General features: G+C 39.6%; 1 protein-coding gene across 1 annotated transcript in view; it reads left to right on the forward strand.

Moving 5' to 3' along the window:
* Window positions 1–22,172, forward strand: part of BTBD8 (BTB domain containing 8) — a 73,944-nt gene extending 51,772 nt beyond the window's left edge. The window contains exons 10-18 of the mRNA XM_020807153.3: window positions 166–348; window positions 2,583–2,720; window positions 10,120–10,249; window positions 12,527–12,588; window positions 14,184–14,814; window positions 15,301–15,388; window positions 16,534–16,670; window positions 17,321–19,654; window positions 21,094–22,172. Of these exons, the coding sequence (XP_020662812.3) occupies window positions 166–348; window positions 2,583–2,720; window positions 10,120–10,249; window positions 12,527–12,588; window positions 14,184–14,814; window positions 15,301–15,388; window positions 16,534–16,670; window positions 17,321–19,654; window positions 21,094–21,563 (4,173 nt within the window). The 3' untranslated portion in view covers window positions 21,564–22,172. The remainder of the gene's footprint in view (window positions 1–165; window positions 349–2,582; window positions 2,721–10,119; window positions 10,250–12,526; window positions 12,589–14,183; window positions 14,815–15,300; window positions 15,389–16,533; window positions 16,671–17,320; window positions 19,655–21,093) is intronic.
* The last annotated feature ends 353 nt before the right edge of the window (window positions 22,173–22,525 follow it).

Consider the following 22,525-nt stretch of genomic DNA (forward strand, 5'->3'; position numbering starts at 1 on the left):
CGGGGGTGGGGTGGGGGTGACCATCAAAAGTTTGTGATCTGGGGCACAAGTTCTCTGCAGTTAAAGTTTGCTTTATTTCAGTTCAGGGATTACGGTGTTGAAGAATGGTACAGGAACAATATACCTGGTGTTGATTAGAACATGCATGTATTCTTTTGTTTTTAGAGCCCACAGAATGCAGCCCATCTTCTGATGGAAACAAACCAGCTGATCAACAGTCTTCCACAAGTAAAATGGACTGAAACTGCTCTTGCCTTGGCATCCAGGCTGCAAGAAGAGTGTGTAGAGTTCATGGTGACAAATTTTCCAGAAATAATACAAAGTGAAAGTTTTTTTATCCTGTTACAGGTAAAATATACTGTATTTGAATTATACCAACACCAATTATACCAATAAAATGCTATAGGGTATATTTATCTATTTCTAGGATCTTGGCTCTCAAAGAAGAATGGAAGGTGAAACAGGGCTAATCTTCCTAAGAAGCCAGGCCCATTCAGTGTTTACTCTCCCCTGTTGGTCATCCAGCAGCCCAGTGGTTTTATAAATTCCTTAGATTATATTATTTCATTTACTGTTGTGTTTTCAGTTTATTTGTTTTTATAGTTAAAGTTTTTCTTTTTAGACAATCATTTATTATTTACTGCTTTGGGCACCACTTTTTTGGTGGAAAGCTTGGGTATAATTTAAATAAATAAATGCTTTTGCAGATGAAGAAATTCTGGCTCTTTGGATGCTCTTAGGAAAAGCTTTAAGATTTTGTTTGTAATTTACAATTGTATGGTTTTCTTCTGTCCAAAGACATCCATAATTTAGACAGTAATTTTGTCAAGCTTGTGACCTTTTTTGGTTGTATAAACTGTTGAGTTTCTATTGCCAGTAGTCAGAAGTGTTGAATGGTTTAATTTTCATTAAGTCACTCTGAGTATAAATGTTCTAAACAAACAGATATGACTGCACTTCATCTTGCGTAGAATAACAATTGGATTATTTTTTGTTTTTGTCTTTCTCTGTTCTAATACAGAAGCAGTGTTTTCAGTTATGCTTTAATTACTGCAAATCAATTGTGCCCATAAGGCATGAACAATTAGATGGATGTTCTTAGGATTATGAAGAATGAACATCTCGCTGCTTTGAAATAAATCTCTGTTTCAGTGTTACATAATACTATTTCTCTCCAGAACAGTGCATAGATAGGTCACTGAGAATCAAGGTCAACAGTCTGAATGTAGGGTGAAAAGATGAAGATATGCAGTAGTACCTGTCACTTAGGTTGGCCTGCTCATTGACACCTGGGCTGCTGAAGAAAGCAGGAAATAGATTTCTCATCTTCACATGAGTCACATGCTATCTATGGGACCCAGCTGCTACTGCCTGCTATGGATTATCTTTCCCATCCTTCACAGTTCCTAGTTCTACTCTGACTTCCTTTTTTAGCCCACTTCCCTGAAAATAGGGCTTTTCAGAGCATCCCTACAGTGCAAGAGTCTAAGACAGTGGTTCTTAACCTGGGCGATAATGCCCCCCCAGGAGGCGATTTCATTTTTCAGGGGGGTGGTAGAACGAAAAGGGGCGGCGTGGGGGCGCTGGAGCAGAAGGGGGCGGTAGGGGGGCGCTGGAGCAAGCCAAACCTGTGAAGATGGCTGCAGCCTTTTTAGAGTGTGCATGAATATATATTTACCTCCAATCTTAATTTAGTTTCGGAATTTTCGTCTTGAAATTTTTAGTTCCTGTATTGTGGTTTGTTTTTATGCCCTTTTTATATTTCTTTTTGCGTCTTAAAATTCGTTTGCAACTAAATCATTAAATGTTACTTTTTGGGGCCTTTCATTTTCTTGGAATTGAATTTTGTTTTCAGGGGTCATTGGATTTAAGTGTAATAAATAAATAAATAAATAAATAAATAAATAAATAAATAAATAAATACATACATACATACATACATACATACATACATACATACATACATACATACATACATACATACATACATACATACATAAAAAAATAAATAAATAAATAAGAAAGATATCATCACCGCGGGGAGGGGGGCAATGATAACTTCCTCAATGGCTCAAGGGGGCATTTCTTTCAAAAAGGTTAAGAACCACTGGTCTAAGATACCTAGTGGAACAAGATCGCAGCAAAATCCTAGGCATATTTGCTCATTCATTGGAGCTTGCTCTTGGGAAAATGTTTATTGGAATGCAGTCTGTGAGGTTCTGGTTACGTTGAGGGTTTTCTATGATCCAAACAGTGTTGGAAGGAGAAGGAGAGGAAAGGTATCTAATGAGGCCTGAGGGTGTGTGGTAAAACTGTTTTAAATATGGCAAGTACTTGCACAAAGAAGTAACATAGATAACACCCTCATGACTAAAATCACTTGATCATAAATATCACTGTGTCTTACTGCTGTGTTTGTTTTGGATACCTAGCTTATTGCTGCTTGAGAAAGTTTGCTGAACTTGATGGAAGAAAGTAACAGGAATAGTGCCTGTGTTGGGGGGAAAGGGTAAGCTTCGTTACTAAAAATGCATTTTTAAATTTGGATTTTAACTGACCACTTCTATTATGGTATCTTCTAGGCCCAGGCCATGAGCAGCAAACCTGACCTCCTTGATCAAGTTTTTGAAGCAGTTCAGAAAGGCATCAGCACTGAAAATGGCTGCAGTCTTCTTATAGCTATGGACACCTTACTGAGTTCCACAAATGTGAAGGAAATGGTAGGTCTTGTAAAATGCAAGGGAGAAAATAATCCCCAGTTGAAAAGGTTTCATTGTCGTTGTTGTTTACTGAGCTTCACGGAGGAACTCAGTTCGGAGAAAGGCACAGTGGGGCATATATTTCTACTCTTGCAACTAAGTAATCAACTGGACAATTGCAACAAAATGTAAGCGTTTTCTTGTTCAAAGTGGAAGTGATGTATTCCACCCCTTTCCCAGTTCATTATTATTATTTTTTCAACATACAGCATTGTTTGAGCGCTTGACTCTCTGAATACTTACAAGGCTGTTTTGAGGATATCTCCAACAGACACTTCTTTTCCAAAAACGTAACTCTATAAAAACTTGTGGTGCTCCTGAGGGGCGGAGCAATGGGCAGCGAGAACAGGGAGATTCCAGGGCTCTGGGAACCCCTGGGTTTTTACTCCAAGTCAGCTGACCCCTCGGGGAGGGCAAGTTTCTCACAGGTGAGTGGACTTGCAGCAAGTGAGGGCTTGAAAACACCGAATTTCAGATAGCAGTCTGTCTTTCGGAATGAGTTTCCTTTCCCACATGCAACTGTCTCGTGAAGGTTGCCATGATGACAGTGAGTAGCTGCCCGGAGAAAGGGGAGGTATGAAGATTTACGATCTGACTGCATGAACAGAGATTAATGAACTGCTACTAAGCTACAGCAAGTAATAGATCAGACTTTTTTCTTGGAGGCTGTTATTAAGGAGAAAGATCTCAAAGCAGAACCCTGGAAATTTTTTACTGCGTCACAGCTAACTGGAATGGAAAATGAAACTAACTGACTTTTCTTTCTCTCTACCCCAATGAGAGGGAAAACCAGCTTTTTATAAATTAGAGGCTTGAGAACTTTAAATAACTCTGAACAAATTAACCCTAAGTGACTCTGCATTGATCTGCAAAGGTAAATTATAGATCAAACAACATCTTTATTACGGCTGGATTTACGATTAGCGTGGTCTTTGCAGGACTCAAGTTTGGGCTGGCCAATATATCATGAGAGGAATCTGAGTAATTAGCTTGGTTTGACTTTTATAGCTATGGACTGGGAAAGGAGGAGATAGAGACTGAGATTTACTCACAATGGAAGATTATTTCAAGGTCTGTATTCAGGAATTTCAATTGAACATTATTAATCAAATCAAGGCCCAGATCTCAGAAGTTCAGGCAGATATTAAGGCAACAATTCTTGGATCGTATGTTAAGAGGGAGGCGGAAGACAAATTGACTGGAACTATTGAAGAACACATCACGGAAACACCAGAGAGAGAGACTGTTCTTCTTAGAAAGCAGGATGAAATGAAAAAGGAGGAAAGGGATGGGTGGGGGTCTGAGTGGGGAAAGTACATTAAGATTACAGTGGTGCCCCACTTGACGACGATAATGCATTCCAGCAAAATCACTGTTAAGCGAAATCTTCGTCAAGCGGGAAAAAAACCCATTGAAATGCATTGAAAACCGGTCAATGCGTTCCAATGGGCAAAATACCTGATTGTGCAGTGAAGATCCTTCACGGGGCAGCCATTTTCCGCTCCCTGTTTTGTGAAATGAGGTCAGCAAAACAGCGGGGAGCCATTTGGAGAGGCGCCGATCAGCTGTTTTTAAATTGTTGTTAAGTGAAAAATCGGTTCCCGAAGCAGGGAACCAATCATCATGAAGTGAAAAAACCCCATACAAACATGGTTTTGAAATACTCATCATCATGCTATTTCGTCGTCTATCAGGGTAAGCGTCAAGCGGGGCACCACTGTACTTTGATGAGAAAGAACGTAAAGGGGAAGGAATGGGCAGAGCTGGGGGCACGAAATTATGACCACAGATCATACAGATATACATTGCTTTGAAAACAAGACATTAAAACTGGTAAAAAGGAGGCAAGAGGCTAATTTTGGATTTATGGTACCGGAGCTGATAAGCACAAATAAAAAGGGAGAAAGTGACTTGCTGAGCATAACAATACAAATCATTGGTTTGAGAGATACATGTTTATATATAAATTAATATGGGTAACATATCTATAAGCAATTCTGCCCATGCTTGGATAGTAATGGTAGACAAGCACAATTAATTATGAAAGAAATGTTTATGATGAATATAATATTAGATGCTATTGTTTTTAAGGCAATTATATAGAAATATTAAATATGTGTGAACTATAATAGTGACTATGTAGATAAGATTAGATATATATCTTCATGTCTTTAGAAATTGTGATTTTGATGATTGTGTTGTCCATGTTTGGATTTTATTGGTGGATAAGTAATCTTAACAATCAAATTAGAAATGCTTATGATGACAATTTGGGTAGAGGGGAATGCAGGTGAAAGAATTTGTAAACATTCTTATAAATTTAGGATGTTAGATATTGAATTAAATATTTGAAATAGGGATATGAAATATAATATGTGTAGATATATACGGATATACAGTGGTGCCTCGCATAGCGAGGTTAATCCGTTCCAGATTAACCTTCGCTATGTGAAAACTTCGTTAAACGGAAAGCAAAAAGCCATTGGAACGCATTAAACTTAGTTTAATGCGTTCCAATGGCTTCCGTACTCACCGTTCAGCGAAGTTCCTCCATACCACCACCATTTTCGCGCCCTCGGTAAGCGGGGCGTGAAACTGGCGACCATTTTGGAACCGCCGATCAGCTGGGAGGCGGGCTCTTGCAAGGAGGGAGCCACCTCCCTCCTCTGCAAGAGCCCGCTGCCCAGCTGAAACGCCAGCCGGCTCTTGCGAAGGAGGGAGGTGGAGGTCCCTGCTCTCCTTCACAAGAGCCTTTCTACCCAGCTGGGAGGCGGGCTCTTGCAAGGAGGGAGCCACCTCCCTCCTCTGCAAGAGCCCGCTGCCCAGCTGAAACGCCGGCCGGCTCTTGCTAAGGAGGGAGGTGGAGGTCCCTGCTGTCCTTCACAAGAGCCTTTCTACCCAGCTGGGAGGCGGGTAGAAAGGCTCCGGACCCCCCTACCCTGCCCCAGCCGCCGGGAGCCAACCCGCGCCGCCTATCCCAGTCATGCTAGCATGACTTGAGATAGGCAGCGCGGGGCGACTTCAAGCGGCGGCGGCGGCAGGGTGTGTGTGTGATCCGGACGGCTTCCAGTGCTTTGCCTTGAAGCCTTCCGGATCCACCCTACCCTGCCCCCGCCGCCGCTGAGAGCCTCCTGAGCTCTCAAAGGGGTTCTCTCCAATGTCGGAGGGGGGCCCTTTGAGAGCTGGGAAGGCAAAAATGTCGGCAGTCGGGCGGTGGCTTCGGGGTCCTTCCGAGGCCGCCGCCCACTGCCGACATTTTTCCCCAGCTGAGCGGCGGGAGCGGTCCTTCAGAGGCTCCCGCCGGTCAGATGGGGGAAAATGGTTGCCTATGGGGAAAAATCGCAAAGCGATTAATCGTTAAACAGTGCACTTGTTAAGCGAGGCACCACTGTAGTATGATTTAGTATGGGAGTAGGGCATCAGATCTGTTGTAGTCAGAATTCTATAATGGATAAGTTTGAATGGGAAATACCTCCCTGTATATATGTTTTGTTTGTCTTATATGTTTTTGATTGTCTTACTTGTTTTGTTTTGGTTTGTTTTGTATGTATGTATGTGTCATAAAAATAAATTTTAATTAAACTTAAAAAAGTGCTCCTGAGCTTGCTATCTGTCCCTTGGATGTGGATAGGGTAGCAATACTTTGAGTACATAAGGATTAGCACTTTGAGAGTGAGTTCCCTGTTAGTAAATAGTTTGATAGTTCTGCATAATGGGTTTGTTTGTTGGTTTGTTTTGACTCAGACTATTAACGTGCTGTCCTAAGTATATTCTTAGAAGTTGCATTAGAAGTGGAAGCACTTATACAGTACTCTGATTTTAAGTAGGTCTGTCTTCCTCCTCTTGTCATCTGCAAAATGGGTTTAAATTCCTGAAAGTCTGGTGATTTCCACCCTCTACCTCTCTGATGCATTTTCCAGAAATTCTCATTTAGACCCTGACCTTCAGCTTTTGAGTTGAACAGGTATTGAGGTAATGGAAACAGCTATATGATTCATATAGAACATATATTAGAAGCAGATAATAATACCAAAATTTAAAACTCAAAAGAAATCTTCTTCAAGAGTGATAGCTAACATTCTGTCTTAGGAAGTGAAAATTACATATCAGAATCTCTCAAAAAGAGACTGGTAAGATGCCTAAGTAGCAAGTGTCTTCTTACTAATAATAAGACAAATAGTATGCTCATTGCCAATATTCATGATAATTGTGAGATAATAAAAAAGTTTTTACAAACTAATTTATTTTATTTTATTTATTTAACTTACATGCCGCCCACACTACCCAAAGGTCTCTGGGCGGCTTACAACAATTAAAATACAGTAAAAAAGATGAAACAATTAAAATACAGTTACAATATATACTCTAAAAATTGCCATCAGGACTCACCGTTGATATTATTTCAATTAAATTCCTTCTGGAACAGGAAGGTTTTGACCTGGCGCCGAAATGTCATCAGTGTTGGCGCCAGATGAATTTCAATTGGGATGGTGTTCCATAATCTGGGGGCAGCTGCCAAAAAGGCCCTTTGTCTACAAGCCATCCCTCTTAACTCCTTGAGGGACAACTCTTTCAAAAGGGCCCCCTGGCTAAATCTTAACTGCTGGGTAAGTTCATATGGAAGGAGGTGGTCCTTCAGGTATCCAGGGCCCAAGCTGTTTAGGGCTTTATATGTCAAAACAAGCACTTTGAATTGGGCCCGGGCAGCAACTGGTAACCAATGTAACTGAAACAGAATTGGCTTGATGTGTCCCCTAGCAGCCCCACCATTCACCAGCCGCGCAGCTCGATTTTGGACCAGTTACAGTCGCCGGACTGTCTTCAAAGGCAGCCCCACGTAGAGCACATTGTAGTAATCTATACGAGATGTTACCAGCGCATGTGTAACTTTAGAAGTAAACTTAAGACATGGCTATTTAGGCAGGCTTTCCCTCCTGCTGTATCTTAATATTTACATTTTTACATCTTGGATTCTTGCATGTTTATTGGTTTGATTGCTTTTTAAATTTTGAAATACTGCCCAGAGTAGACCATTGGTCTAGATGGGCGGGTTATAAATCTAATAAATAAATAAATAAATGTCATAAGACTCTGCTCATCCAGGTAGGGCCATAGTTGGTATAATTTCCGCAGCTGAAGGAAGGCGACCCTGGCCACTGAGTCCACCTAGACTTCCAAAGTTAGACTGGGGTCCAGGAGCACTCCCAGTTTGCGGACCCTGTCCCTTAGGGGGAGTGTAACCCCATTCAGGGCAGGGAAATGGCTCTCCAGCCTGTCCGGCGAAGCACCCACTAACAGCACTTCCATCTTGTCTAGATTGAGTTTCAGTGTATTAATCCTCATCCATTCAGGCCCAGACACAAGATCAACACAGAAACCGCCTCACTTGGATTGGTGGAAAACGAGAGGTAGAACTGAGTGTCGTCAGCATATTGCTGACTCCTCAGCCCAAACCTCCTGATGACCTCTCCCAGCGGTTCCATGTAGATGTTAAACAACATGGGGGGCAGTATTGAGCCCTGAGGAACTACATGACATACACGCCATGGGGCAGAGCAACTGTCCCCCAGCACCACCCTCTGGACACGGCCAGCCAGGAAGGAGTGGAACCACTTTAAAGTGGTGCCCCCAACTCACAACCCAGTCTGCCTATCCAGAAGGACACCATGGTTGATGGTGTTGAAAGCCACTGAGAGGTCCAGGAGTATCAACAGGATCACACTCCCCCTGTCTCTCTCCTGGCAAAGGTCATCCTACAGGGTGATCAAGGCAGTCTCCATACCAAAACCCGGTTTGAAACCTGATTGAAATGGATCCAGAAAATCCGTTTCATCCAGCAGCACCTGAATTTGCCTGGCCACAAGCCGCTCCAACACTTTGCCCAAATAAGGGAGTTTTGCCAGTGGTCAGTAGTTAACCACCAGTCTTGGGTCCAGGTTAGGCCTTTTTAGGAGCTTTAGTTAATATTTTAATACTTGTTTAATAATGTTTTAGTTAATATTTTAATACTTCCCCCCATCACATTCTTCAGTCTATAGTAAATACTGTATACTGGGGTGGTTTCCAGTTCTTTCTTTACATGAAAAAAACCACTTCTGACAGTGCAGGAAATTCCACTTCAGACTTCACTTACCTGTACTGCTAACGATTTTACTGATCCACCATATCCACTAGATCCCAATCAGTGTCTGAGAGCTTGAAGGATCACATTGGCCTGTCTTCTAATGTTTAGCACTGCTAATACCATCAGATCATTTTGGACTGTAACTTCTAGAAATCCTGGCCAGCACAGATAGTGGTGAATGAAGACTTCTGAGAGTTTTAGTCAAAGAACATCTAGGGGGCCAAGATTGGAAACCACTGGCCTAGGCCATTGGGAGCTTGGTATAGAAGACTTCCACTGCCCTCCTCTTGCATGGGAACAGAAAGGGGGGGACAGAATAGGAGAGAAGCACAAGCTAAACTAACCCAGAGGATGGGATTTGATATCCATAGCCAGCCCAATTCCATTAGAGGAGATTCAATGGGCCATTGGTCTGCATTTATATCAGATAACTTCCTGTATTAAAGTATGCCTGTGGAACAACAGCCTTCCTTGCCACTGTGGGTTATTAATAACAGAAAATAATGAAACTAGTTACTGGCTATGAATTTATTTGCCATTGTATACTTTGGGCTGAGTAAAAGCTTTTAACATTTGTGTAATGTTCATTTGTGCAAGTAAAGGTAAAGTAACATTAGCAGGTTTCTTTAAGGGATTTTTTTAAAATTCACCATTGATGAAAGTACTGCATGTTTTATATTTCTGCACTCTTAATTAGTGATGATTATTTTCTGAAAATCATATGAACAGTGTCATGGACAGTAGTCATTAGGCAGGTGGCATGTTTTAAATTTTGATGTAACAATCGTTTTACAGATAAAAATTATACAAATTATTGTTTCTCCATTACTGTAACCCTCACCTGTTGTTGACTTACCCAGCAAGAGTGATGAAAATTTAATTAGATGCATTATTGGCCCCTAGAGGATTTGACCTTGTAGTGACATAGCCAATAGTAAAAAGCTATAGAGGATGATTTGGTTTTTTTTTTTTTTTTTTAAAAAGATATGACAGGGAGGGGAATGCTTGATGTTTTATGAGCTATGGCTTCTGTGGGAGTGGTTTGGTTTCAAGCTGTGTAAAATTATGGTGCAGGACAATTGGTCTTTGCAAACCTCATCCACTCAGCAATCATAAAATGTAAGTGATGACTTCACTGATCTAGCTTAAAGAGTAAGTAGATTCAGTAAGGAATAATGACTGGTTGCTATGACGATGTGGCTCTTTCCAGCTGCTGATTTTCTTATTTGAACACAGGGGTTTACGTGCAAGATCCAGGCTCTGCGTGATAAGCTGTGGATCTTCCTGGTTCAGTCATTTTATGCTGTTCGTCACACAGGGAGCTGGAAGCTGCTGAAGCCAGACCATCAACAGCAAATACAAGCAGGTAGGCAAGCCATCGGCAGTATAACGCTAGCTGTGCCCTTATTAAATGTGTTAACAGGAATGGGTAGTTAAATGATAGCGGGAAGGATGTCGTTATGAACCTTCTGCTCTCAAATGTTGTGTAAGATTTATAAATTCCAAAAATAACCTGCTTGGAAGCTTCAAGCATGGGAGCTCAGCTACTGCACAACTCCCTCTTGTGAACGATGCTTCTTACATGTGATTAACTGCAAAATGTGTGCAAACTGTATAAATAGATACTGTACATTGTCTTCCCCCCCTTACGATGATTAAAAATATATTGGAAGTGCCCATGCCCCCAAAGCATATGGGCACTATAGAAAGGATTATGTAGAGACGGATTCAATGTACGTAGCTGGAGGATTTTAGTTTGTGTTCTATATTATGGGAAGCATTCACCGTGCCTGATAACAAATTTTACTTAATATTAAATAAAGAGATTCTGAGAGTTTCATGGTGGATATGTTTCTGTGGTGCTGTATGTGCTGCAGAAGAATCATCATAGTTGTTTCTAAAATATAAGCAGAATTTCTGGCTAAACAAAAGGAATCTTGCTCTGGCTTCCCTTTTCTCCCCTTCCCCTTTGTTTTTGAATGTATGGAATGAAGTCTTGCAGATGAGGTACCTAAAAATGGCTTCAGGGCAATGCTTGAATATTAGTGCTGTAGTCATGCAGTTCCTCCAGTCAGTGACATAGATGCTACATATTCAGGATTATTACATTCCGCAAGCATGTGGCTAGTGCTAAATAACTGCCTTTGTAATACAAACAAGGTGGTTTTTTAAAAAAAAATTCCTCAAAAGCATTTTGAATAAACTATATTGTGAGGTGTTGTTTAATTGTAGCTGCTTTTAACTCTGTCTTTCTTTCTTTCTTGCCTTCCTAAATATCCTCTCAGTCATGTCCTAAATGGAATTGGTTTAGGAGTCTTAATTTTAAATAGTGCTCCATAGTGTAAAAGTACTTGTGTCCATAGATGTAATATAGTAACTTGCCCTGTGTTCATGAAGTCAGGTATTTTCTTCAGCTAGTAGGTGTGGGTTTCTGTTCTGAAAACATCCATAGGATTAATTTTTGCATTATAATTACAGTGCCCAAAGAAGTAGAAATATTTCAATGGTGTGGGATTGCATATTGTTGCTGTACCGATTAGCGTGGACGTCATCTTCTGAAAACGATGTGTATATTCATCTGAACATTTTGTTTTATGAAGTTCTCATTTAGGGATTGGATGAGATTCTAGATTTTCAAAAGGAAACACCCGCCCCCCCCCCCAACAACAATAAACTGAAAAATGAGCAAAGTTAAGCTTGGATGATTGAAAACATGCCCCCAACCCTAACATAGAATATTCTATCAGCTCACAACAGAGCTTTTTTTAAAAAAATTATATGGGAAAAGCAAATAATCTCTTAAACATCCATAATGTCATTTTCATGGCTTCCATTACAAGACAGAGGAATCCAGTCAAACAAGTGTTCTTTTTCAGGGGAGAAAGTATAATTGACTCTTGCATGGTATCTACTCGTAAAATATGCAAGTCACAAATACAATTAATCATAGAATAGATGGTGTTAAATGCTTTTTTACTTTTCTCTGGGTCAGATGTACACTAGCCAAGGATGTTATGTACAAAACACATTCCTCTGGTTATATCCATGGAGTGTAGGTTACATAAGCTGTAACACTGCAGAAGTCTCGTTATTGTGCCACATCTGGGAGCTTCATTTATGCTTGCAGTGTCAGGAAACTTTTGTATATGATGAGCAGTCTTGGCTCAAGACACTTGCATGGTTTGACCTTCATGAAACCAAGCTGCAATTGGTTTCTCTTGCAAGAGGTACTTCACTTTCAGTGATATGTGCAGGAGCAAATTTACAGTCCTTGATTAAAATCACTGAGATGAAAGAAATGAATGTTGTCTGTATCCAGTAAATACCAAATGGCTATGTGTAACCAGGTTTGCTATATAGTTGTTAAACTAATTTTCTTATATTCGAATGAATGGAAGTTCAAATAATCCCACCCCATACAGTGAAACTACGGAGGGGATCTTTCTTAGGATCTAGATTGTTTTATTTTTATGTTGTTCAGGCTCAACACTGTCCATACCTTGGTAACATATGTTCTTAAGTCCAGCTTCTTCCCAAGTGCTACCCTATCTCTTCTACAGAAAGGTTCTCTACCTGAGGCTGTTCTTCTCTCCAGCCCTTCTCTCTCATATTTCCTAAAGGAAGGTATGCTTTTCTTATACAGCTGCTTTTGACAAAGGCGATGATAGAAGACCAACCAAAAAGCCCGTTTTCACTAGTTCTCAGGTAAAATAATGACAAAACCCACAATCTTATTTCCAAGTCATTTACATTTCTGCAAGCAGCCTTTTGTCTCATGATACAGTAGTCAAAATATTGTTTGATTGAGTTGTGACTTGAGGCTAGAGGCTAACATTTTGACAGATGTTCTTTTAATTTTGGCTGAGCTAATGTCCATCTCTGAACTTCTTGGCACTGTATCTTAGAATTCCTTGCTTCAAAGAGTAAATTCGTCCTTTGTGGGAAGGTGTTAGTTTAGCAAGAGTTAATGCTCAGCCCTAACATATTTAGAACTGCAGTAATTTGCATTCTCTATCTCCTTGCATATGTCTCTGACATGGTGTTTCATAAAAGCGCATTTTCCAAGTTGTAAAGCAAATGATGCGCAAAGCAAAGCAAATGGTGTGCTACATAGATGGAATGGAGCTGTCCTGTTCAGTCATGCTGTTATTTACACATCCTTTTGCCCTCCATCTTTTGAAGGACATTCATGCAAGAGAATATAGCTCAAAATCCAAAGAAACTGCCATTTTAGTCTATTTCACACATTGCCAAAATTAATGAAGAGGGGAAAAGAGTTGGGAGGCAAAATATTTGTGGCACTTCAAAGACTAACAGAATGATTTCAGTATGACGTTTATTTGGAGCAAAATCTACTTCCTCAGACACAAGAGGTGCATGTACTTGATAGAGAGCATAGCTGAAAATGATAGTTTCATGGGTGGGAGTACACACATAGGCACCTGAGCACATACATATATGACCTGATGTACAATAAAACACCAAATTGTTTTTAGGCTAGAATAATAAATTCTTAGAAGTGAGGGTGACCTGAAGCTGAGTATAATCTCCATACTAGACTTTTGAAAGACTTATCAAGAAAGAAAAAAAGCAGAATGTTTAGCTTTAATTCCTAGCACAATGCCCATCAGTTAAGGATGTGTATGTGTGGAGCATTGATTTGTATGTTGCAAGGACTACTAGAATGGTGCACTGAGAGAGTGCTTTACACATGAAGAGGCAGAACAACCCCCGCAGGATTGTTGCCTACAGGGTCTGGATCATCCAGTGTCGGCAGAGGGAGGCTGATGTATTCTTCATTGCAACATTTCTAAGTGCAGATCCCTACTTTTCTTTGTAGGGGTGAACAGTAACCATTCACTAATACAGGGAAAGGTGGATGATATAATTAGGCAAGGCAGGCCAAACCACTGTTTTGCCCCTTAAGACCTCTGCTACTGAAAATCAAATCTGTTCTATCTGAAAACTTATCTTCCACATAATGCTATGTTCTGTTCTGCTTCTTGAGCATGCTGGAGGGTGACAGCTTTTATGCATTTACAGTGCAATCAGATGTATATTTATTCAGAAGTCAGTCCAATTATTTCCAATAGAGCTTTTTCCCTAGTAGAGATGTTTAAGATTGCAGTCTGAAATACTCAAAACAGCAGTCTGTTGCTTTTAAACTTCAGAATACAGAAGGCAACTACTTTTAATTTCAATATGGTACTTGGAGATCAAAGTTTATGCTGAATTGAGTTTGCAGCATGAATAACAGTGACCTTTACAATGTTTTTGATAAATGATCTTTTCTTCTCCAGTTAAACAGATGCATTACTGATGCTTTTGGTATAAACCCTACTGCTTGGAAAGCAGACAGACAGAAAAGCAGTTGGGGTGGTTCCTCCACTAATCGGGATAAAATGAAATCCGATGGATTAGGAGCATCTGGACACACATCGGCTACCAACAGGAACAGCACTAATAAGGCTTTGAAACATGACGATTTAAAGGGGAAAGACAGTAAAAAAGCAGTTTGTAAGATGACAAAAGAATCCAAAATGGTAGAGAAAACACCTTCACCCAAGGCTAGAGCTGTAATAAAATCCAAAACAGAAAATAATGGAACTGCTAAGACAGAAGGCTTGCTGACTAGACAGGATTCTGACCGATCATTGTCTGCTGGCATCCACAAAAATGTAGGAAGTGCCAAAGGTTTGAAAAACCAAGAAGGTAAAACTGCTGGTGCCCGACCAAAAGTACTTCCTGGGAGCTCAAGCATACAGATTAAAGCAAAACCACTGAAGAAGACCACTGGCAAGGAGTCTCCCTCTCTTTTGGGCACTGAAACACTGAGCAAATCAAAAAACTCAAGCACAGATTTACGGATGTCCATTGAGCAACTAGATGAATTCAAGGAGGAAAAAATAGATGAAGGCAAACAACACTCAGGTAGTAATTGGAGATACCCTTCAGACTTGTTACGGAGATCATACACTGTGAACTATGAGAAATGTTTTTTTTAAAAGGCAGTGTGAAGTGATGGGTTGTAATTGGCCTGATTCTTTCGTTTTCTGTCTGTAATTATATTTATATGCAAAGGAAAGGTTGGTGATGGACAGACAAACTCTTAAGCCCTTGGACAAATCTTACAAATATTTTAATAGCTGTTTCAAAGATATTGATTAAGGGCAGCCAAAATAAAATACATCTCCCTTCCTTTCTGCTTGTATATCATTTCATTTAGATGAATGGTTTGGGAATATTTTTTAAAACCAGCTAGTCATTACTTCAACTTTGATGAATTCGAGTATTGAACAGCTTTTGGATATTTGTGGACAGAAAGAAATGCAGGGGAAGAAGAAGGAGGACATCTAATTATCTGAAATATCTCATTGGTGTTTAACTGTCTAATACTATTTTTCTTTCATTGTACAGCTTTGAAAACAAAGTCTACTTCGAAGATGACTAATGGAGCCCATAAAAAACATGTTAATGATCTTGAGGCTAATAGTCCAGTGAACAGGTCTGTTGAAAATCAACCAAGTAGTTTTTTGAGTAATAATTGTGTGCCATCGTGTTGACTCCAACTTATTGTCACCCTCCAGTGGTTTTCTACATGTAACTAGCAATGGTTTACCAGTCCCTCCTTATGGTAACACCTTGGACTGTGCAGGCTGCCTAAGTCTGCACAGATGTCAGGAGCCTGTAATCCCATCAACCATGTGTGCTCCATGTGATTTCAACTGGTCCCTTATCTGAGAGACAGAGTGGTGATTCGAAGTGGGAAGCTTTATAGAGGGATTTCATTTCTATATTTAAAATGCAGTTCACCAACCCAGTGTGGTTGTATCTTAGTTCCAAATTATCCATCCCAGTTCATGATTACAATGAAAACAGTCTGTAACAGAGTTTTGACGCTGTCAGGGCTCCATAAGACTAATGACCAGGGGCAGCTCTTTCTGTCCCCATTACCATGTTTGCCACAAACCCCATCTTCCCTTCCTGAGTTCTTAAAGGATTGAAGAGAAAGGATCTTCTCTTACTTGCAGAGATAAGAAACAGCATGTCTTTCCTGCTGATTCTTCAAACCTCCTTACCCTGACAAACGCAGAAAAGAACCCACATTTCACTTGTTCTCTACATATACCCAAGATGAAGTGGAAGAGATCTGTGGCAACGATAAATATAGTTGTAAATATAGTTATGCAGTATAAATACAGTGATTAGCTAATGCATCAGCCCACAGTTGTGGACACATAGGTCAGCTTGTTGGACTATAGCTCTGACCATGCTAAGCTAGTGTAACCAGTGGAAAGGAATTATGGGAGTTGTAGTCCAGCAACATCAGGAGTGCTGTGCATTCCCCACCTCTGCTGCTTTTAATGCTGCTTTATGATTTAGCCCTTCTTGCAGATCACATCCATTTTACATCTGTTAAAAATATATAAGGATGCTATCCTTTCTCTCAGTAATGTATCAGTGTGGAGCTACATGACAATCAGTGGGGAAAGGGAGTGCTTGTCCCTCCCACCATGCTGTGGACTGTTTGAGGTGCTTTTCCTGCAAGAAGCATTTTGTTGCCATGCTTTTCAAATGGAACACACATAGGGCATGTCTTGTAGATCTTTTAAGTTTTCAAATAATTTGAGTTCCTTGTTTCTGTTTTAGTTCTGTAAAGAAATGCACTGGAAAGGGAAATAATGAACATTTACCGCAAGGAGTTTTGAAGAAAAAAGGAAATGAAGCTGGCAGTTCTTCACATCAGCAGAAGTTGAAGAATGTAGCTAATGCTTCAAAAGGCCAAGGTAAGTTCAGGATGATTGTGTATTGGTTGACCTCCATACGTAATTCTAACTCTATGCAGATAATGGTTTCTGCTAATCAGATCCTGCAATGCCTCATAGACTTGCCTATGGGAAGCCCACTAGCAGGATATGAGGTAATTAGCACACACCTTGTCATGTCCAGCAGCAACTTGTTTTTCTTTCTCTCTTGCTCTTTTTTTTGTGAATATCTAAATTGCCACCATTTTTATAAACGTATGAAATACTGTGGTCTAAATGCCATGCTTAATACCAAGTAGAGTAAACCCATCGAATCATTGGAACTTACTTAACTGTTGACTTACCAAGTTTCATTGATTCAGTGGATTTACTGTATTGGAGACTAACAATGGCATTTCGTTCTGAAATTTGTGATGTATGCGTCTCCTTAAAATATACTTTGCTATTAAGACCCCATGTGGTGTAGTAATAGTGTGTTAGACTCAAGAGATCATTGTTCAAATTGCCACTTAGCCATCAACACTGGGGGTATGGCAGTGCTAAACTACTTGTTGAACACTTCACACATCTAAAAAACCCAATTAGAGAAGCTGCAGGTTAAGGTAATTCAGTAGCAAATAACAATAACAACATCTGGATTGTACCATAACCTAATGATTTTGTCATCTTAGGTCTGCCAGGAGATTTGCCAAGTCAACTGATGCCTGGGCATTCTCCAAAACAAAATGAAGAAAAAAATATGACACAACACTTGACACAATTGGAGAAGCAAGCTTCATCAAAGAAAAAGTCCAAATCTTCTCAAAGTGCTTCAGTTAAAGCTACTGCAAAAATAATAGTAACAGCCAAAAACCAAACCCATTCAAAGAAGAGTGAAGCAGGGAATAGTAAAGAGCACAAACAGAAAACGGTTACAGGGCAACCTGTTTTAAAGTTTGCATCTTCAAGCCAGAAGCATTCCAGAAGTGAATCACCAGTTCCAAAGACCACACATGGAGAAGGACAAAAACATTCAAACCCTAAGCATGAAAATTCTGCATCAGGAACTGAGCTCCATGGAAGTAACAAAGCTGCTCCAGGGAAGAAAAATAATAATGGTGCATCTTTGCTTGAAATAGATAAAAGACACATACCTAATTCAGAAAAGACTGCTCCCCTTGGCGAGAAACTACCCAAAAGAGATTTAGAATACCCTTATACTACAGATCTAGGGACGTCCATTCAAACTGAGAAGACTGCAAACCAGGTTAAGAATGAAAAGAATGATAAATCTCCTTCATACGCAAAGACTGAAGAATGTAATGCAACTGAATTTCATCGTGTTAAGGCGCTAAAGGGCACTGCATATGAAAATGTTGACCAGAATCTAATTATTTTGGCTTCAAATGAAGAAATGTTAAAATCCAAGACACTTTCTGATTCTATTGCTTGCCCGAATAAGGACTCTTTGGTACAAGCAACATCAGTAGACACGTTCACATCTGAAAAGGACATTAACTACAGTGACGAGCCACCGCATAGGTTTTCTGAAGCAATGAATGATAGCTGTAACTCAGAACAAGAGGAACAGAAGTCGTCGAAGCCCTGCATGGTAGTGTCTGAAAGTATTGATGAGTTCTCTGATAAGTCAGTCTTGACCGAGTCTCAGTCTGCTACAGTGGAATCGGATGCTGCTTCAAGATCTTTCATAGGACAAGTGACTGAAAAATGCTCCTCTAAAGACACTGATACCACAGAAACACCTGAGAGCCATGAAAACTCAGAGGCCCCATATACAGAACATTGGAATTTGAGCTCCAGTGCACTTGATCCAAAAGAAAGCCCTGAATCAGACACTGGCAGTGCAACAACATCATCTGATGATATAAAGCCAAGGTCAGAAGATTATGATGCTGGAGGCTCTCAGGATGATGAGGGGTCAAATGAAAGAGGGATTTCAAAATGTAGCACTATGTTATGCCATGATTTCCTTGGCAGAAGCAGCAGTGATACAAGTACACCTGAGGAGCTTAAAATTTATGATACCAGTCTACGAATAGAAGTAAAAATGAAAAAGGAGAATTCTGACCTCTTCCGGATGATTTCAACAAGCGATGATGAGATTCCTAGAAAAAGGCCTGAAACATGGTTGCATCAGGGTGGTGAGAGAAGGTGTGGATCCCGAGGGAATAATGCCAGTTTCGCCACTGTACAATTTCCTCAGGAAGCTGATCAGGTCTCCTCTTCAGCAGATGAAACTGAAGATGAAAAGTCTGAAAATGAAAACGTTGTAGAAAATTTGCCTCCATCACAAGTTCCTGTTCAGCAGTTCCATGGAATAGTGAATCTAGCTTTTGAAGATGCAGCAGAAAATGAGGCAGAAAATCAAGAATTCTCTACTACTAAAAACTTCAAGAGGTCTGTGCTACTTTCAGTCGACGAATGTGAAGAATTAGGATCAGATGATGGTGGAGAGGCCCACACACCCCTCCAATGTCCTCTGGATGCTGCAACTCCTTCTGATGTGTTTGATGGTACTTCCCATGAGCATCCTGGCAAAACATTTTATTCAAGATACTCCTTAGAGATTGAGGATGGATTTCTGGAGTGTAAAGATAATGATAACGACAAAAACACAAGGCTGGACAAAACTGAGGACTGTTCTGCAGATTCTTGTGGAAGTGAACAAAAAGGAAATGATAATTTGGGTACTTTAGTTACAGAACAAAAGGCTACAGAGAAAACTGTGACAGTAGCACACAACGAGTCTTCCACAGAAGATAAGGAGAATGCCAGAAGTGAAGAAAATAATGAATTTCAGTGCAATAAAGTTCCAGACAGTGACCCAAAGTCTCAAGGAAGACCATGTCATTTGGATCTTCATCAAAGAGATAATAATGAGCTACAAAAGAACGGCTCTACAAAACCTGTAGATCTGTGTAGGAGTCACTTATTGACTCAGGAACTTCACCTGAAAGAAAGTGAGCCAGCATCTACTGAATATCCTAGCACTGCTTTATCTGCAGGTAACGTACAGAAATAAAAATGTTAAGTCCCTCAAATTAGTTAAACAAATATTAGCTTTATAGGGGGATTGAGTTTTTTTAATTTTGGAGTGTTGATCCAAATGGATATATAATTAAATGCTCATGTTTGAAACAAAAATTAAGTTACCAGCTCTCCGTGGTAAAGAATATGATATAACTTCCTGTCTAGTGAGCATTTGGGAGTATTTGCCTTGGGCACTGCTGAAGCCAGGATGCAATTCTTGCCTCTGAGCCTTTTTTTTTCCTTGTCCCAGTAGGCCATTGACATTATCTTTTAAGGAAAGTTTCGATATCATTTTGTTTGGCATCCTATATAACTTGTTCTTGTTCTATTTATCTTTATCTATATCTATATATAGATATATATACATATATATATATATACATACCTATTTATCAATGTGGGATGTGCAATAAGTACATTGCTATTTGGAACTAAAAGTGATCTGCAGTATTTACCTTAAGAGCTATATTCCGGATTGTTGCAGTTTGTTTCTGTTTTGCACGGGAGCCGGGGACTAATCTTTCTACTGTCAGATTCAATGGGACTGCTACTGTTGCCATTAGTGGGAACTGGTCTGCATCCTGATACCCCTTTAGAATGGCAGCTGTTCTGAATTTTGCCAATGGGGATTTTTTTTTTTAGATAAAGAGATCACACTTTTAAAGCCAATTAATATATTTAAACTTATGCTTGCTTCACATGGTTAGGTAGCTTGTTGTCTAGTTGTTTTGTGTGTCTTTGTTAAAACCGAAATTCAACTCAGTACCCCAAGTACTACATAAGAGTACTTGGATCTATCCTTTTAAGAACATCTGTGTATTCATGAGTTACAAAATAATTTGTGTTCAGAAGAACCATACAAGCCAATAAGCTTTCAAGTTGTAACTTTTTTTAATTTGCTTATTTCTGCTTGCAGCTGCCCTTTGCATGTGCAATATCTTAAATATTGTGAATAAACCATTTGTTTTTTTCTTTCCCTTTGAAGCTGATTTGGCTTAAGTCGCTAGTCTAGTGATCATGTGCTCCTTTTAATTTTTTCCCTTCCCCCAACTCCTAATCTGCTGCTTTAAAGTCATATGTTTAATGATTTTAGATATCCATGTGCATTCAGTGTTGGTTTACATGACTTGTCATTTTCTGTATCAGAATTTTTTTCTAATTATGGAGGTTGATTGTCAGATGCCAGTGGTGATTGCTGCTTTAACTTTATAAGCTGTACTTTATTTTTTAAATATCTAACAAAACAAAAGACTGGCTCAGCTTTTATGAACATTGTACACAGATACATTTTTTCCTTACCTTTTATCTGGTTGGATTGGTCTTGTTGCACTGAATTAAGTATGATGTACAAAAGCCCTGCAGAGGGGAAAAAGCGTGCAATTTTTACAATGTATAGTATTATGAATTATTTCAGGAGACATAGATGATTGTGACAGATTGACACAAACCTGCATGTATGAGCATCGGCCTCCAAAAACCCTTTCTCCAATATACGAGATGGATGTTGGGGAAGCTTTTGAGCAGAGGATGGAAACAGAAGTGGACATTCTGGATGTGGATTTTGAAGATCAGGAATTTGCAGAACAGGACTGGACACTTCTCAGGCAATTGTTATCAGACCAAGAGTCAAACATGGACATCAAAAATTCTGTTCCTGAAGACCTTAACTTGGCACAGTATCTCATCAATCAGACACTATTTCTAGCACGAGACAGTTCACAACCTCAGGGTAAAGCACAGATTGACACTTTCAGCAGGTGGACTGAACTAATATCTCCACTGGATGATTCTTCAGCAAGCATCACAGTGGCAAGTTTTTCCTCTGAAGATTGTTCTTCCCCACAAGGGGAATGGACAATTCTTGAACTTGAAACTCATCATTGATCAGATGTTTGACATAAGACTTCTTTCCTTCTTTCCTGTACCTCTGCAAGTAAATATTTGGTGCAGTATTTCCATACTGTAATAAATAGAGCATCAGTTCTTGATACTGAAACAGTCCTGCCATTCTAACTAAGATTTCATTGCAAATAAACTTAAGAGAATTTTAATGATTGTTTTTAAAAAGCTATTTTTCAGCATGATTTTTTCCCTCTTCTATGAGTCTTAGGAAGAATTAGGTGACCTGTATGAAAAAGTCATGGCTTACTGTCCTACTCTGTATTCATTCACCACTTAATTATATATGTCTGGAGGCCCAATTAATTAAATGTGAATGCAAAATAAGTAGTGCTACCCATTTTCTTCTATCATTCTCCATATAGTAACTTATTCAAGGATAAGAAATTCACAGCAATTATGTCAAAAAGATGTGTGCCAACATTACTTTAAATACTAGAAATGTCTGTTTGAATGTACAGGAAAAGTTTTGATGCACCTGTTTCTGAATTTATTTATAAAGAGCAGCATGTATGTTTTGTTCTCTCCAGATTGATTTTGTACCTTTTTTTGTTTTGAAACTTTTCAATAAATTTCTAAATTGTTTAAATCCAAGACTGCAAAGGTATTACTGAATGTATACATAATGGTCCTTTTCTAGGAAGAAATAAATTGTGAGCATTGATTTTGAAAATTACCTTACAGTCAATTGATAAAGCTAATGCAGTGTGTGACAGGTACATTTAAAAAAGATTGATGATTGACAGCTTTAGATGAATGCATTCTTCACTTTGTTCTACTTCCATTCCTTTCCTTGATTGAGAAGAACGGGAATGTGTTGGCGTTGGAATCCCTTGGGGGCACCAACCTGTCTGGAATCCATGCATATATGCACATTTTGTCCAAAAAATGGTGTTTCTTAGTAGAATGTCCTGGAGAATAGAACTGTATGTGTGATGTCCAGCCCC

Source organism: Pogona vitticeps, chromosome 4 (genome assembly GCF_051106095.1).
Source record: "Pogona vitticeps strain Pit_001003342236 chromosome 4, PviZW2.1, whole genome shotgun sequence".
Taxonomy (NCBI): Eukaryota; Metazoa; Chordata; class Lepidosauria; order Squamata; family Agamidae; genus Pogona; species Pogona vitticeps.